The sequence below is a fragment of the Symphalangus syndactylus genome, chromosome 9 (assembly GCF_028878055.3).
Source record: "Symphalangus syndactylus isolate Jambi chromosome 9, NHGRI_mSymSyn1-v2.1_pri, whole genome shotgun sequence".
In the NCBI taxonomy this organism is placed as follows: domain Eukaryota; kingdom Metazoa; phylum Chordata; class Mammalia; order Primates; family Hylobatidae; genus Symphalangus; species Symphalangus syndactylus.
Genome location: NC_072431.2, coordinates 18,642,206 through 18,658,273, shown reverse-complemented (window position 1 = coordinate 18,658,273; position 16,068 = coordinate 18,642,206). Strand labels below are relative to the sequence as shown.

General features: G+C 35.4%; 1 protein-coding gene across 8 annotated transcripts in view; it reads right to left on the bottom strand.

Annotated features, from left to right (window-relative positions):
• RALGAPA1 (Ral GTPase activating protein catalytic subunit alpha 1) overlaps positions 1–16,068 on the bottom strand; it is a 278,214-nt gene that overhangs the window by 106,713 nt on the left and 155,433 nt on the right. For all 8 annotated transcript variants that reach the window (XM_063645883.1, XM_055291510.2, XM_063645884.1 and 5 more), the window contains 4 exons: positions 15,924–15,982; positions 12,614–12,722; positions 11,181–11,291; positions 8,593–8,661 (listed from right to left, as the gene is read on the bottom strand). In XM_063645883.1, coding sequence (XP_063501953.1) covers positions 8,593–8,661; positions 11,181–11,291; positions 12,614–12,722; positions 15,924–15,982 — 348 coding nt within the window. The remainder of the gene's footprint in view (positions 1–8,592; positions 8,662–11,180; positions 11,292–12,613; positions 12,723–15,923; positions 15,983–16,068) is intronic.

Genomic DNA, 16,068 nt, shown 5'->3' with positions numbered 1-16,068 from the left:
GTGGGGAGAGGGGGTAGGGATAGTATTAGGAGATATACCTAGTGTAAATGACGAGTTAATGGGTGCAGCACACTAACATGGCCCATGTATACACATGTAACAAACCTGCACATTGTGCACATGTACCCTAGAACTTAAAGTATAATAATAATAATAAAATAAATAAAATAAAATGGGTTTTATCCAAAAGACAGGCAATAAATGCTGGCGAGGATGTGGAGAAAAGGGAACCCTCATACACTGTTGGTGGGAATGTATGTTAGTACAACCACTATGGAGAACGGTTTCGAGGTTCCTCAAAAAACTAACAAAGAGAACTACTATATGATCCAGTAATCCTACTGCTAGGTATATACCCAAATGAAAGGAAATCAGCATATCTAAGAGGTACCTACACTCCCATGTTTACTGCAGTATTATTTACAATAGCCTAAATTTGGGACCAACCTAAGTGTCCATCAACAGATGAATGGATAAAGAAAAGTGGTACATATATGCAATGGAGTACTATTCAGCCATAAAAAAGAATGAGATCCTGTCATTTGCAACAAGATAGATGGAAGTGGAAGTCATTATGTTAAGTGAAATAAGCCAGGAACAGAAAGACAAACATTGCATGCTGTCATTTATCTGTGGGAGATAAAAATGAAAACAATTGAACTCATGGAGATAGAGAGTAGAATGACGGTTACCAGAGACTGGGAAGGGCAGTGGGGAGTATGGGGTAAGTGGGGATGGTTAATGCGTTCTAAAAAATAGAAAGAATGAATAAAATATAGTATTTGCTAGCAAAACAGAGTGACTATGGTAAAAAATAACTGAATTGTACGTTTAAAAATAACTAAAAACGTATAATTGGATTATTTTGTAACACACAGAAAGGATAAGCGCTTGAGGGGAAGGATACCCCACTTATCCTGACATATTATGCACTGTATGTCTGTCAAAATAACCCATGTACTCCATAAATACATACACCTACTATGTACCCAGAACGATTTTAAATAAATAAAAGATGGAGAAGATCTCTATGAACTTACATATTATGGATTTCCAAGATACACTGTCAAGTGAAAAATCCAAAGCAAAGACTATCTAGGCTATGTGTAACAAACAAGGAATAAAAAAAGACAATATACATGCATCTGTTCATTTGTGAAAAAACAATCATAGGATGGATGAACCATAGACTAAAAAAATAAAAACAACAGAGATGGGAGAAAGACCCTAAAACTGCATATGAACAGAAAAAAGTGACCTGAACTGAATTTCAAGCTAATTATATAACCATACTGAAGTGGGAAAGGGGGAATACGAAGTAACCCAAATCATTTATGAACACATTTTTCAAACAATAATCTCTCTTGGTAAAGACAAGAACTCTTAACTATAAAGAGGCATAAGTTAATAATTTTTAAAAATAGAACAGCACAAAGAAGTAAACATATCCAGATAAATAACCAATATGGAAACCAGATTTTTCATTGCTGGAGCAGGGATTTACAAATAAGGAAAATGGGGAAGGATGGACTGAATCTCGTAGTGTTGGATTAGAAGTGAAGGTGTCAGACTGGGGCCTGTTGGTGGGGGAAGGGGAGGGAGAGCATCAGGACAAACAGCTAATGCATGTGGTGACGGGTTGACAGGTGCAGCAAAACACCACAGCACATGTCTACCGATGTAACAAACCTGCACATTCTGTGCATGTATCCTGGAACTTAAAGTAAAATAAAATAAGAATTGGAGGTGTCAGTGTGAACTCAAGGTTTTTAATACTTATAATTAGATACCATCTTATTCTGTCTGTGCTGGCATTACAAATACTATACACTGGGTGGCTTAAACAAGAGAAATTTATTCCTCACAGTTCTGAAAGCTAGAAAGTTGAAGATCAAGGTGGCAGCCAGTTCAGTGTATGTGAGGGTCCTCTTTCTGGCTTGTAGATGACCACCTTCTAGTCTATCTTCACACGGTGGATATTAGTTCATCTCTCTTCTTATAAGGGCACTAATTCCATTGATAAGGGCTTCATCCTGATGACCTAATTACCTCTCAAAGGCCCCACCTCCAAATCCCATGACACTGGGCATTAGGATTTCCATATATGAACTTCGGGAGAGACACATTCAGTCTATAGCAGATATAGAGATGGGTGTGTGTGTGTGTGTGTGTGTGTGTATGTTATGTATTTCCTAGCTGTATCTGCCAAAGGGGCCTTAAGAAACGAGGGACCCCAGGCCAGGTGCAATGGCTCACGCCTGTAATCCCAGCACTTTGGGAGGCTGAGATGGGCAGATCATGAGGTCAGGAGATCGAGACCATCCTGGCTAACACGGTGAAACCCCGTCTCTACTAAAAATACAAAAAAATTAGCCAGGAGTGGTGGCGGGCACCTGTAGTCCCAGCTACTCGGGAGGCTGAGGCAGGAGAATGGCGTGAACCCGGGAGGTGGAGCTTGCAGTGAGCCGAGATTGCGCCACTGCACTCCAGCCTGGGCAAGTGACAAAGCGAGACTCCGTCTCCAAAAAAAAAAAAAAAAAAAAAAAGAAACGATATCCCAATAGCAATGTGCATGCCTAGTTCTTAGATACTGATTTCTAAACACCATTTGCCACTTAACGAAAGCAGAGTTTCTTGGAGAAATGGATAATTTCAGGGCTAGGACAGGGAAAGCACAAGGTGAGTCTGGAAAATTGTGTGCTAACAGAAATTAAAAGCATACCCCCAAAACAATGGGGATTTATGAAAAAGAAGCCACTTTGAAGGGGCTCCCACTGGCTAAGTATGAGGCATTTTGAGCACCAAAATAAATAATAGTTAAGGATTACAAATCATTGCATAAAATCAGAATCATGAGCCCACACTGAAATAAGATGAATAAGAAAGAAAGGAAAGCTCTTCCTTATAAGTAGAAAGCTAACTAATGAATGTAGAAAGAATGATGAATTAGGAAATCATCATTTGGCAGCTACTGTAACAATAATTGTTTCTCTTAAGACTCATTAACGATTAGCAAAACCAGTTAGTGGAAATTTAAGGAGCCAAATACTTATATAGTATAGTCTCAAAGTATTGTCTTACAAATACTAATTCATTGAAAAGGATTAAACAGTAGGTTTACAGTGGAAACACCTGGCAGACACAACCTTAATCATTTGACTAAAGTTAGCACCAATCAGTAATGAAATAAACTGACATCTGTGACACCTGATATAATGTATTAAGAGGTGCACAAAATCTTCTGAGGTATTCCTGCCAAATATGCCTAATTTAAATCCAATAATGACAAACCTAATCGGTATGAAACACAAAGCCAAAATGTAGGACATTTTATACGTAACTAGACTGTATTCTTTAAAATGTCAAGGTCAAGAAATATAGAAAGATTAAAAACCTGTTCCATACTATAGAAGGCTAAAGAGACATTATGACTGCATGTAAGGCATAATTTGGGAATTTCTTTTGCCCTACAGGACGTTAGTGAGACAACTAGTGAAATATCTATAGGTTAGATAATACAAATGTATCACTAACACTAATGCTAATTTCCTCATGTTGATAACTATTTTGTGGTTATATAAGAGAATTGCTTGATTTTAGGAAAAACACAATAAAGTAGTCAGCAGTATACACATTTATTTCTCTCTGAATTTCATACTACATACAAAGGGATAAAGCAAATGTGGTGAACCAATATAAAGAATTCTTTGTACTACCCTTTCAATGTTTCTATAAACTTGAAATTATGTTAAAAGAAAACAATTCCACCATAAAACTCAAATGGAAGCTCTCAATTGATGTTTCTAACTAAAAACAATATGGACTTTGGCATCTATCTGTCAATCACAGATTCCAGTCTTGGCTCTGATATTTAGTAACAATTTTGTGACCTTGGGCAACTTAACCTTTCTAAGGCTCGATTCTCTATGAAGAATAGGGATTAAAAAATATTTATCAAGATTATAAAGTTGTTTTGATGTTGAAATAATGCATATAAAGTTCACACTGCTGGCACGTGATTTTTTTAAAAAAATCACTATATAAATGTTCTTTTTGCTTTATTTTTATTGAATTTATCTTTTAAAATCTGTTAGCCCAAGCCCATATTCACCAATGACAATGAGCCATTTGAGAAGTCTAAAAACTCCTGGCCCATATACAGTTTATTCAAGTTCTTAAACATTTGAGGTTAAGGAGCAGTAATCTGAATATCATACATGAGAAATGCCTCCCTATACTGGTGGCTTGCATGAGATTAAGAGTTCCTAGAGAAATAATAACATAATTAAAATGATTCAATATATCTATTTGTCTATATGTAGCATGCCAGCTTCTAATAAAAGATAATAAAAACCCAATTCAAAAAAAATTAGAAGATACTGGAATGCAACACAGTGGAGAAGAACCACTGGATTTAGGTAATATTCTGATGTTCATCACACAGAGAGGAATGTAATTCTAAAGACATTTAAGGGCAGGTGTGGTGGCTCACGCCTGTAATCCCAGCACTTTGGGAGGTCCAGGCAGGTGGATCACCTGAGGTCAGGAATTTGAGACCAGCCTGGCCAATATGGTGAAACCCCATCTCCACTAAAAATATAAAAATTAGCCGGGCATGGTGGTGTGTGCTTGTAGCCCCAGCTACTAGGGAGGCTGAGGCAGGAGAATTGCTTGAACCTGGGAGGCAGAGGTTGCAGCGAGCTAAGATCATGCCACTGCACTCCAGCCTGGGTGACAGGGCGAGACTCCGTCTCTAAATAAATAAATAAATAAGATGTTTAAGATAAAGCATATTTGAGGCTGGGTGGGGAGGCTCACGCCTGTAAACCTAGCACTTTGGGAGGTCGGGGGGGGGTGGGGTGGATCACCAGGTCAGGAGTTCAAGACTAGTCTGGCCCATACGGTGAAACCCCATCTTTACTGAAAAAATAAAATAAAATAAAATAAAATAAAATAAAATAAAATAAAATAAAACTAGCCAGGTGTGGTGGTATGTGTCTGTAGTCCCAGCTACTTGAGTGGCTGAGGCAGAAGAATCACTTGAACCCAGGAGGTGGAGGTTGCAATGAGCCGAGATTGTGCCACTACACGCCAGCCTGGGCAATAGAGGGAGACACTGTCTCAAAAAAAAAGAAAAAAAAAATTAGCTGGGCATGGTGGCACACGCCTGTAATCCCAGCTACTTGGGAGGCTGAGGCAGGAGAATCACTTGAACCTAGGAGGTGGAGACTGCAGTGAGCCGAGACCGCACCACAGTACTCCAGCCTGGGCAACAGAGCAAGACTCCATCTCAAAAATAAAAAAGAAGAGTGAATGATAGGCTGGGCACAGTGACTCACATCTGTAATCCCAGCACTTAGGGAGGCCAAGGCGGGCAGTTCACTTCAGCTCAGGAGCTTGAGACCAGCCTAGGCAACATAGCAAAACCCCGTCTCTACTAAAAATACAATAATTAGCTGAGCATGGTGGCATACGCCTGTGGTCCCATTTTGGGGGCTGAGGTGGGAGGATCACTTGAGTGTGGGAGGTGGAGGTTGTAGTGAGCCTAGATTGCGCCACTGTACTCCAGCCTGGGTGACAGAGTGAGACCCTGTCTCAAAAAAAAAAAGAGTGAATAAAGTCTGAGATCAAAAATGCATTTTCAGGATGATTTGATTTTGTCTTCTATGTGATTACGCTCTCCTAGACCTGGTGTTCTTCCTACTTTCCCTACTAGTCCTTTCAGTCACTTTTACTGAATCATCTTCTCTGCCTTCTCCGCCTTCTCCTTAACTGTTATTCTTCAATGTGCTATACTTTGCTGACTCATCTTACTCTACTATATCGCCTTAAGTGATTTCATATATTCTCACAATGTTAATACTACTCATGTACTGACAATGCCAATAATTTCATTTCCAGCATCAAATTTTCTAATCAGGTATATAATTGCTTTGCTGGTGGTCTCCACCTGGATATTACCTTTTATATGCAACAAACTGAAAACTGAAACTCACTGCTCCAACAAAGCTGCTCTTTCCTGTATTCCTCACCTTGGTTGTGGGCTCTACTTTGTGAGTATTTATTCTCTATTCCTTTAGCCTTAGTTCAGAACATCATCAATTCTTATAAAGATGATTTTAATAATAATCACCATATTTTGACTTTTAAGTCAACTTTCACATTTTCTCAAGTGATTTTTCACAAATCTGGTCATATTTTATTCTACATAGAAAACTTTCAAAAAAGTCACTTTCACAGAAGTACCACGTTCATAGTGTGGCATCCAAGGCCCTTTATAATCTGGCCCCTTCCTATCTTAGAAACTTCATTTTCCCAACTCTTAACTGTTCACTTCACATTCTAAAATATGGAACTGCCTAGTTGTTTCTCCAAAACAAACCATACTATTTTATAGTCCCCAGATTTACACATCTATTCATACCACTTGGAATAATTTTCTGATTCTACTGTTTGTCTCTATTTATGTCTCTATTTAACTTTAAAAGAATTTTTCCTAAATATGCCCTTCCCCAATAGTTAATTACTTCTTCCTCTAGTCTACGTTGTATCTTATACGTTTTTCTACTTTTTCTACTATTTATTATATTGTGCTGCCTCATTTGTGTCTCTAATTTTTAAATTCCATGAGAACAAGGAGTATCATGTTTACCTCTGTTTAGTGCCTAGCAGAATGCCACACTCATATTTTAGGATAAATAAAAGTTTAATAAATTTAGTTGGCAAGAAAACAAAAACTTAGAAGTACAGCTTTTTCATATTAATAGCTAGACTTCTGGAAGACAAAGATGATATAGAAAAAGATGAACAAGTAGTTATCCAGAAATTATTCATAAACTGGATTTGGAATTCTAGACCATAGCCTGCAACACTAAAGTGAAGGACTCTTGGCTAAAAATGGAGGCCAGATGAGGTAGCTCACGCCTGTAATCCCAGCACTTTGGGAGGCTGAGGCAGGAGGATCACTTGGGGCCAGGAGTTTGAGACCAGCCTGGCCAAGATGATGAGACCCCCCTGCCCCCGACACATCTCTACTAAAAATACAAAATTAGCCAGGCATGGTGGTATACACCTGTAATCCCAGTTACTTGAGTGGCTGAGGCACGAGAACCGCTTGAACCTGGGAGGCAGAGGTTGCAGTGAGCCGAGTCTGTGCCACAGTACTCCAGCTTGGGTGACAGAGTGAGATGACTCCGCCTCAAAAAAATTTTAAAAATTTAAAAAAAAAAAAAAAAAAATGGAGTATATGTCTCTTTTAAAGATGAAGATGATGATGATAAAGTATTTATCAAGAGCTAAACAATCTGTTCAAATGGTGTTTAAACTGAATATGAAGGGAAAGAATAAAAAGTTTTGAGGTAAACACATGAAATCAGTAAGAAATGATAACGGCAGACAGTAGGAAAAGAAAAAAGTGTGAAAGCCTCATGTATGCCACACAAGAAAATAACTGGGAATAGGTCCAGAAACATAACTACAGCTTCAGATTTCTGTAAATTAATAAGAACATAAGCAGTAAATAAAACATACTTGAGATTTCAAAACAATATGGTTAAGGGGAGACCTGGAGAATAGAACTCAAGATTGAGATGTGACAAGGGAAGAGATGAGAATAATTCTCAGAGGAAACTAATAGAATCCAGAGCAGCCTTATCTAACAGAACTTTGTGCAATGATGAAAATGGTCTATATTTGCCCAATGGCTATTGAGCACTTGATATTTGCAAACGAGGAGTTACACTTTTCATGTGAACTTTAAACTAAATTTAGTGTAAACTGAAAGCAATACACAGTATTGCTACCAAGGTGAGCAGCACCGACCTAGAGTCTCTACAACATTTATGTATAATGTCAGGCATATAATTAAAAAATAGACATAATAACAGGAAAATGAAACTCATAGTCAAGAGGAAAAAAACTCAATAGAAACAGAGTTAGTGATGACCCAGAGACTGGATTTAATAGTCAAGGACTCTATTTTAATTATTATAAATATATTGAAGTATCTATAAGAGAAGATGTATTTAATTGATGAAGAAATGCAGAATTTCAGGTAAGATATGGAAACTTAAAAACAAAACAAAAAGAAACTCTAGAACTGGTAAATACAATGTCTGAAAAAATTAAAGAACACTTAAAATGAATTTACTGAGGTAAATGTCACCTAGTAGAATGTTTTTGCAGACAGAGGAGATGTCTTCTTTTAAATGACATATCTCTATATATTATATCTTCACTTTCTATCTATACAAAACAAGTGGCTGCCTTTAGAGGTGATTAATTCCTCAGAATTAATAATCTTCAGGCATAGGTAAGAACATAATTTGGCAGAATGTAGTGAAATAGAGGTGGACAGAATGTCCTCTAAGGTTCCTTACAATCTTGAGACTCAAAGATTTTATCAAATGGCCATGAAATGTGAACCAAAATATAATTTAGTTATACTTAAATAACAGAAAGACATTTCACACTATAGTTGATTCTGAACAAGGATAAATTTTTACCATGTAAATATACATACCTTTAAAGTTTTGAAATACAAATATTTTATTAAATAAACACATATTAATCATCAAACAAAATTTAAATTACCCTCTTGTCCATTTCATAAGATGAAGCCTCTGTACTTGGTAAAAGATGGGTGATAGTAGCTATTAGGATCTGTAAGCAAAAAAATTTTTTTTAAAAGGAGCTCTATATATGTCAAATTAATGGTACCTCCTAAAACTTGATTGTTAAATGCTGAAGTGATACAAAACCTACCACTGCAAATTTATTCTAAACACATTAACACTGTTATTTCAAAGTAATGTTTAATAGGCAAGGCTTTTCAAGTGCAGTTAACTATCAATTTTTTACAATCCTCATGTACGGAACCAAAATTATATATATTCTGTCAACCATATATGGATTTCTTCCCAATTCAAGGGGGTAAATCAATATGTACAAACACACAGAAAATATATGTTCATTATAGAAAAATTAAAAGATACAGATAAGAAAAAGACTAATAAAAACCATCATAGGCTGGGCACGGTGGCTCACATCCATTTTGGGAGCTTGGGCGACAGAGACCCTGTCTCAAAACAACAAAAAACCACTGTAATCCTATCACTTGAAGAAATCTACTCTATTGCCTTTCCAGGCCTTTTGTTATATATATATATATATATATATATACACACACACACGCACATATATAAGGCTTTTTTAAAAAATGTGACTTTTTATTTATTTTTTTGAGGTGGAGTCTCACTCAGCCACCCAGGCTGGAGTGCAGTGGAAAGATCTCGGCTCTGGGTTCAAGCGATTCTCTTGCCTCAGCCTCCTGAGTAGCTGGGATTACAGGTGTGGGCCACCACGCCCAGCTAATTTTTGTATTTTTAGTAGAGACGGGGTTTCACCATGTTGGCCAGGCTGGTCTCGAACTCCTAACCTCAGGTGATCTGGCCATCTCAGCCTCCCAAAGTGCTGGGATTACAGGCATGAGCCACTGTGCCCAGCCAAATGTGGCTTTTTAAATTAACATATATTATACACTGAATATTATTTGAATAAATATAAAGTACAGAATACAAAATAAATGAAAAAGACATTATTTAAAAAAAGGCAAAATCTTCATATACAGTGTTATCATTTACCCTGGAAATCATTTAGTCTCATTTAATTTTTTTATGTGCATGTTAAAAATGTATAGGTATGTATTTATTGCATTTTTATTTTAGCTGTATTGTATGCTATTACATTTTTAGAAATTATTGCCTCAATGTAGTAAGTAGAAAAATTCCTCTAAATATACTTTATACAGAAAAAGGCTTTACTCACTAGTGCGATACTTACTACATTCACTGCTGTAATAGAGTCTGGTAAGATAACTGAGTGGAAAAACATGAACTTTGGAATCTTACAGACTTGGGTCTGAGTCCTGTTCTCTTGGCTTATGACTCTTATGTAGTTATTAAATCCTCAGTTCTCTCATCTTAAATAAGGAGGGGAGACTGGGGACAGGGAAGGGAATAATCTATCTCAAAAAACTTCTAAGAATTAAATGAGATATCACATGAAAAGGTGACTGGTACATGGTAGGTGTTTAATAAATATTAGTTCTCATCTGTCCTAAAAATGTTATAAAGATAGCAAGATAATGATAAATTCTGGTTAGGAAGAGCAGATAGGGATTTTTATTTTTTGAGGAGATGGTATTTATGCCAATCACTGAAAGATGAGGGCACTAGAGAAGAGAAGCAAAGCATTTCAGCTAGGAGGAAGAAAGCCAGGGATATGTTTAAGTGATGACAAGCAGACTCGGTTGCCTAAACAACATGGCAGTTCAAAGGAATCTGTACATGATTCTTAAAAAGCCAGTTGGGTTCTCCTGTGAAGGCCCTGAATTCACGGCCAAAGAATTTGGGCTTTATTTTATAGCCAAAGGAAAATCAGAGATTTTTTTTTTTTTTTTTTTTTTTTTTGGGTACGTGATATGGTAAGAGCCATGTAAATGTGAATGATGACTTTAAGAGCAAGACCACACAAACCAGGAGAAGGCAACAGCAGTATCTCAAGAAAGAAATAATGAAGGACTGAAATACATCAGGTGTTGCAGGAAGCACAGGAGACACTGAATTAGAATGAACAAAAATTCACAAATGACTGGCTAAAGAGAAAAGAAAAAAAATAATGACCTGATTGTGGTAACTGGAATGATGGAATGTTTTCCCTACTTACGAGGGAATGAAGCAACATACATGTTTATAAAGACGATGACATAGGTTTACACATAGCATTTAATTTTCACTACAACTAATAAATTGTTTTTTGTTTAACCGTTTGTTGAGCCAGGGTCTTGCTATGTTACCTAGGCTGGTCTCAAAGTCCTGGCCTCAATCGATCCTTCCAACTTAGTCTCCCAAAGTGCCTGGATTACAGGCATAAGCCACTGGGCTTGGCCTAATAAATTGTTTCTAGTGCTTTTACTTTGTCCAAAACCAGGAATACAATCTTCTAACATAAAAGACAAGGGAACTATCATGAACTTTGATACCACAAAAAAGCATGACGGGTAGCCATTATTTAGCTATGCAAAAAAAAATTTTAAACTATTAAATAATTTTACAATTCAAAGTATCCAAATCTAAAAAAATTTTAACAAGGTCATAATAAATAAATGAGAAATTACTTACTTGAATAATTTTCAAGGGAGAATCAGGCTGGTAAATCTGAAGTCTAGGTACATAATGAACCAGCATGTGAAGCATGTTACAAGCTACGTGGGCTACTGTTTTATTAGTAAACTGCAATAATAAAAAAAATTGTTTTAAAAATTTTCTTGATGAACTTTTCATCAACGTATTATCTGCTGAAAATTTTTACGTTTCATACATTTGTAGGATTATACATCCTACATTTATAAGTGATTAAGATAAATCTCTAGATGCAAAATAAAAAAAATCACAACACATTCCAAAGGCACATACAACTTTAATTTTCCTTTGTAATGTTTGACTGTCCTCATTAAAGTTTTGTTGCATTTTCTCTTATGTGGATTTATGCAATGGCTTCTAAACCACTATTCTTTTTATCAATCTTTGTCCCGTTCCAATCAACTATTCACCATACTTCCAAATTAATCTTCTATAGCACTGTTATGATCCTGACATTATGCTTAAAACTCAGAGGACTCCCCAATGGCATAAAGACAAACTTTTTATGCTTCTCTACGTCCACATTTCACCCACACTTCAAACCCCAATGTGTCTCCTCTTTTCCAGTCTTCTCTGATAACTAAGTCAAAATGATTTCTGTTTCTTCCGAACTGAATCAGCAGTTTATATTACATACTTAGTTTATATTATATACCCATTTAGTACTCTCAGGTTTTTATGTTTTATTATTCTCATTTTAATCTTTTTCAGCTATTAATATCTTGAAGCTAGTATTTACAATTTTTCCTATTGTTATCCCTCACTGTCTAGCAATGTGCATTATATTAAATATTTAGAAATATCTATCATGTAACTATTATTTAAAAATATTTATTAGCTACTTTGTATGTTTAGAGTCTTATACAGGTGCTGTGGGTTTTACAAGTCTTAAAACAACAATAATATCATGCACCCTTTCATAAACAAAAAGTACTCATTTATTCATTCAGACTCTCCAAATAATTACAATATTACTATTGAAAAAATCTTGTCTGTCTACAAAGAAGGCACATAACTTGAAAAGATAAAGCAAAAAATTGAACAGCTCAAGAATTCAGGGAGTGGTAATAAAGATCAAAGAGCAGTAAGTTACAAAAATACTAGTTAAAAAAACCCAGAAAAACCCTATATATGTTTTAAATGGTGGGTTTCCTTTTCTAGACGTCTACCATATATAGTTTAGGGACAAAGCTAAATACATAAAAAGTTGAGATAAAAATGGATCACCATAAAGATACCCTAAATTCAAGAAACAGAACAATTTTTAAGGAATGAGTCAGGATCAAGAAAATAATAGAATAATAAAGTAATGAAAACATTTACTAAATGTTACACAAGATACCATTAATATTTGGAGAAAAAATATGCATTCTCTCCTATCTTAATATATTTCACTAAACAGTTTTCTTTACCTTTAAGGAAACACAAATCACATTCAGAGCTTCCTTTATTTGAGGATGAAGAGACTCATGGACTAGTTCTTCACAAATCCAAATACCTAAACTACAAAGTGCTACACATCTGCAAAAAAGACAAACAACAACAGTTATATAAAATGAAACCATCACCACAAACATGACCCACAATCAACTGACAAAGAATGAACATGCACTATTTTAAATTAATTAGTGAATTTGTTACTCTATACATTAACTGGTAACCAAAGAAGAGAAAGTATGAAGAAAGCAGAATCCCAAAACTTCTGAGCCTGATTTTCTATTATAATTTACTAAGAAGACTACAGGCTGGGATACCACACAACATGTTTTTTAAAAATCCATGTTAACAGACTGACATTGCTATCAAGCTTCCTAAACAAAATGTAACCTGCTTTCAAAATGGAAAGTGTAATTTTATTGACTGACAACAGCAAAATGAACTTAAGTAAAAACATGAAGCTGATGGAATATGTTAAATATTTTTGTATCTTTTAAATTTAACACACCTAGCTACAAATTATTTTTAAAACAAATTGAGAACATAAAATTTATGTAACTTATTTTAAAACCCAACAGAAGCAGAACTTGTAGAATTTTTGTCCTGTTCCCCAATGTATTGCAAAGCTTCATTTCTGTAGCAATATAATTTCAGCTGGGTGTCAGCTTGAAGAGAGTTATTTTATGATTAGAATCAGTAAGGATTCTATTAGTGTGTTCAAGTTTAAACTTCTGATAAAATGTATAATGGTTCTAAGTATCAAAACAGTCACCTTCTTCTAGCATCCTGTTGTATATGCCATGTCCCGATACTGATATTCTTAATTTCAGTGGAATGCTAAACTTCAGAAAAATTCAATGCAGATTTTTCTTCCTTAACACAGCAGATCAGAAGGTCTTAAGTCTCTTCTTTCAGTCTAGAGTGTTAAGGCTACCAAACTGTTTACTACGAAAATTACCTGAAAGTCTTCTAGATGAAGTCTACTACTTTATTTTTTTCCCTATTGTTGTTCACACATAAATCCTAGGTAATATTTGTAGCACTAAATAACCACGCTTCGGGTTTAGCTATGGAAACATCTATAATCCTAAAGCAACAATAAACTCTCAAGTGAAGCAAAGCTCTCCGTGGATGCAGCTAACTAAAGGCAGAGACTGAGAATACAAATGTTGAACAATTTTTACTGTAGGAAGAGGAGGTAAGAAAGGATATATATATTTTTTTCTTGCATGTAGAGTTTCCTACACCCCCCTCCACAAGATGTCAAAATGATCTAGATTATTCCTAGCATACAGCTCAACTCTCTGCTCCTGTGCAGACTGGGGGCATTAAGTTTCTTTTTTCTTTTTTTTTTTTTGAGACAGAGTCTCACTCTGTCTTGCCCAGGCTGGAGTGCAGTGGGGCGATCTCAGCTTACTGCAACCTCCACCTCCCCGGTTCAAGCAATTCTCCTGCCTCAGCCTCCTGAGTAGCTGGGACTACAGGGGCATGCTACCACACCTGACTAATTTTTTGTATTTTTAGTAGAGACGGGGTTTCACCATGTTGGCCAGGCTGGTCTCGAACTCCTGACCTCAGGTGATCCACTCTCCTCGGCCTCCCAAAGTGCTGGGATACCAGGTATGAGCCACCACGCCTGGCCTGGGAGTATGTTTCTAAAAAAACATATACTAAAAAGGCATAGAAAAACAAGTTGGGACAATGCTTATATTCAACTTCTGGGGTTTTTCCATAATCTCCATAACACAAGCTGTTGCGTTAACGATTTCCAGGTCTACCTCTAGGCAGCTATGTTTTAGGCTTCCACATTCTTCCACTTGAGAAGCAACATATATATACATATTTTTTTTTTTGGTAAAAAAAAGCAAAAGATCTACAGTCTTAAGCACTAAGGTCAAACTTGGTATTGCCACTTATTAATTGGGCATCTAATAAGCCTCTGAAGACAAACTGCCAGGGTTCTGTCATATCTAGATGATAGGGCAGATTATTGAAATTCCCTGGGTTCTAGTTTTCTTTTCATTAAAAGGTGGATGAAAATTATACCTGTCTCATAGAGGTATCACAAAATTCAATGAGATAATAAATATAAGGCACTTAGAACAGTGCCTAGCAAGCACATACAAAGGGCTTTAAAAATGTTAGCTAGCTTGCCTACATCCCCTGTCCCACCAGCTATGCATTATCAGAGACTTACTGTTAACTTTCTGAGCATCAGTATCTGGCTAGCAAAACTGGAAGAAGAGGGTGATTCTATTAAACTCTCAAAATTGTGATGAGAATTAAATGAAACAATATTATACGAAAATCCTTGTAAACTTAATTGGGATTAGCATAAAAGAACAATTTTCTCAAAGATATTTGTTTTTAGTTAGCTTGGCTATTAAGTGAGAAAAATACACAATTAAATTTTTAAAAACTGGAGCTATGTCTTAATTTAAACAAATGGTTCACTGTACATTATTTTTATTTGCTGGAAAAAGATTTAAATTAGAATAAGAATCCAAATAGTCAAAGCCATGATCTGTAACTTTTAAACTTTGGGTCAAAAAATGTGTAGATGATTGGAAAACAGGAGCTTTGCAGAGATGTAGATCTGAGGAGTAGTAGCACAGACTAATATTGTAGCAAATGACATACTATTAGAATTAGCATCAAGAATATAAAATATGACTTAATGTTATTTTGAGGAAGAGAAGAAACATGGTGTGCTACTAGCAATCTGCTAATTAAAATCTCAATCTTTTTCTGGAAAGGTTTTGTAAAACAGAAAATGTCAGCTTTTATTTCTTAAGACATTTAGAAAAAAATCTAAAACTATGACTTATATTCTATTTTTAAAAATCTTGATCAAATATTTATAAATATTAAAATATACTATTTTCTTAGACATATTACTTTCTATAATAAAATATTTAATTTTAACTCAATTTAACAAAAATTCTTTGGGTACCTGCTACTGCATTTCAAGGTACTGCATAAAAGACATTGACAAATATAACTGAACAATAAACAAAATGCACTTAAAATAAAATTAAAACAAATCATTTTAGAGATAAAGAGTGAAGTTACTGAAAAAGGGGACTAGGATTCTGTTTATGAAGAAAGGTTAGTATTTAAATCATGAAAAAAAGTAAGAATACTTAATCATTTAAGTAACTTAAAATTGTAATTCAGAATGGCTTTTATGTATCTAAAACAATCTGGGCTGCTATAAAAATTCAGTCAACTTCTAAAATTCCAAACACAGAATAGTTATACTCAGTCTAAGAATATCCGACCTACCGTGCAGGACCAGAGGGCTCATCTCTTGCCGAGCTTAATACAGTTTTGATTATAAGTTCCTAAAATAAGGCGGAAATAGTTAATGGCAATGACTGAGATTTCACTCATTCATTCTACAAATATTTATTAAGTGGTTATTAAAGCA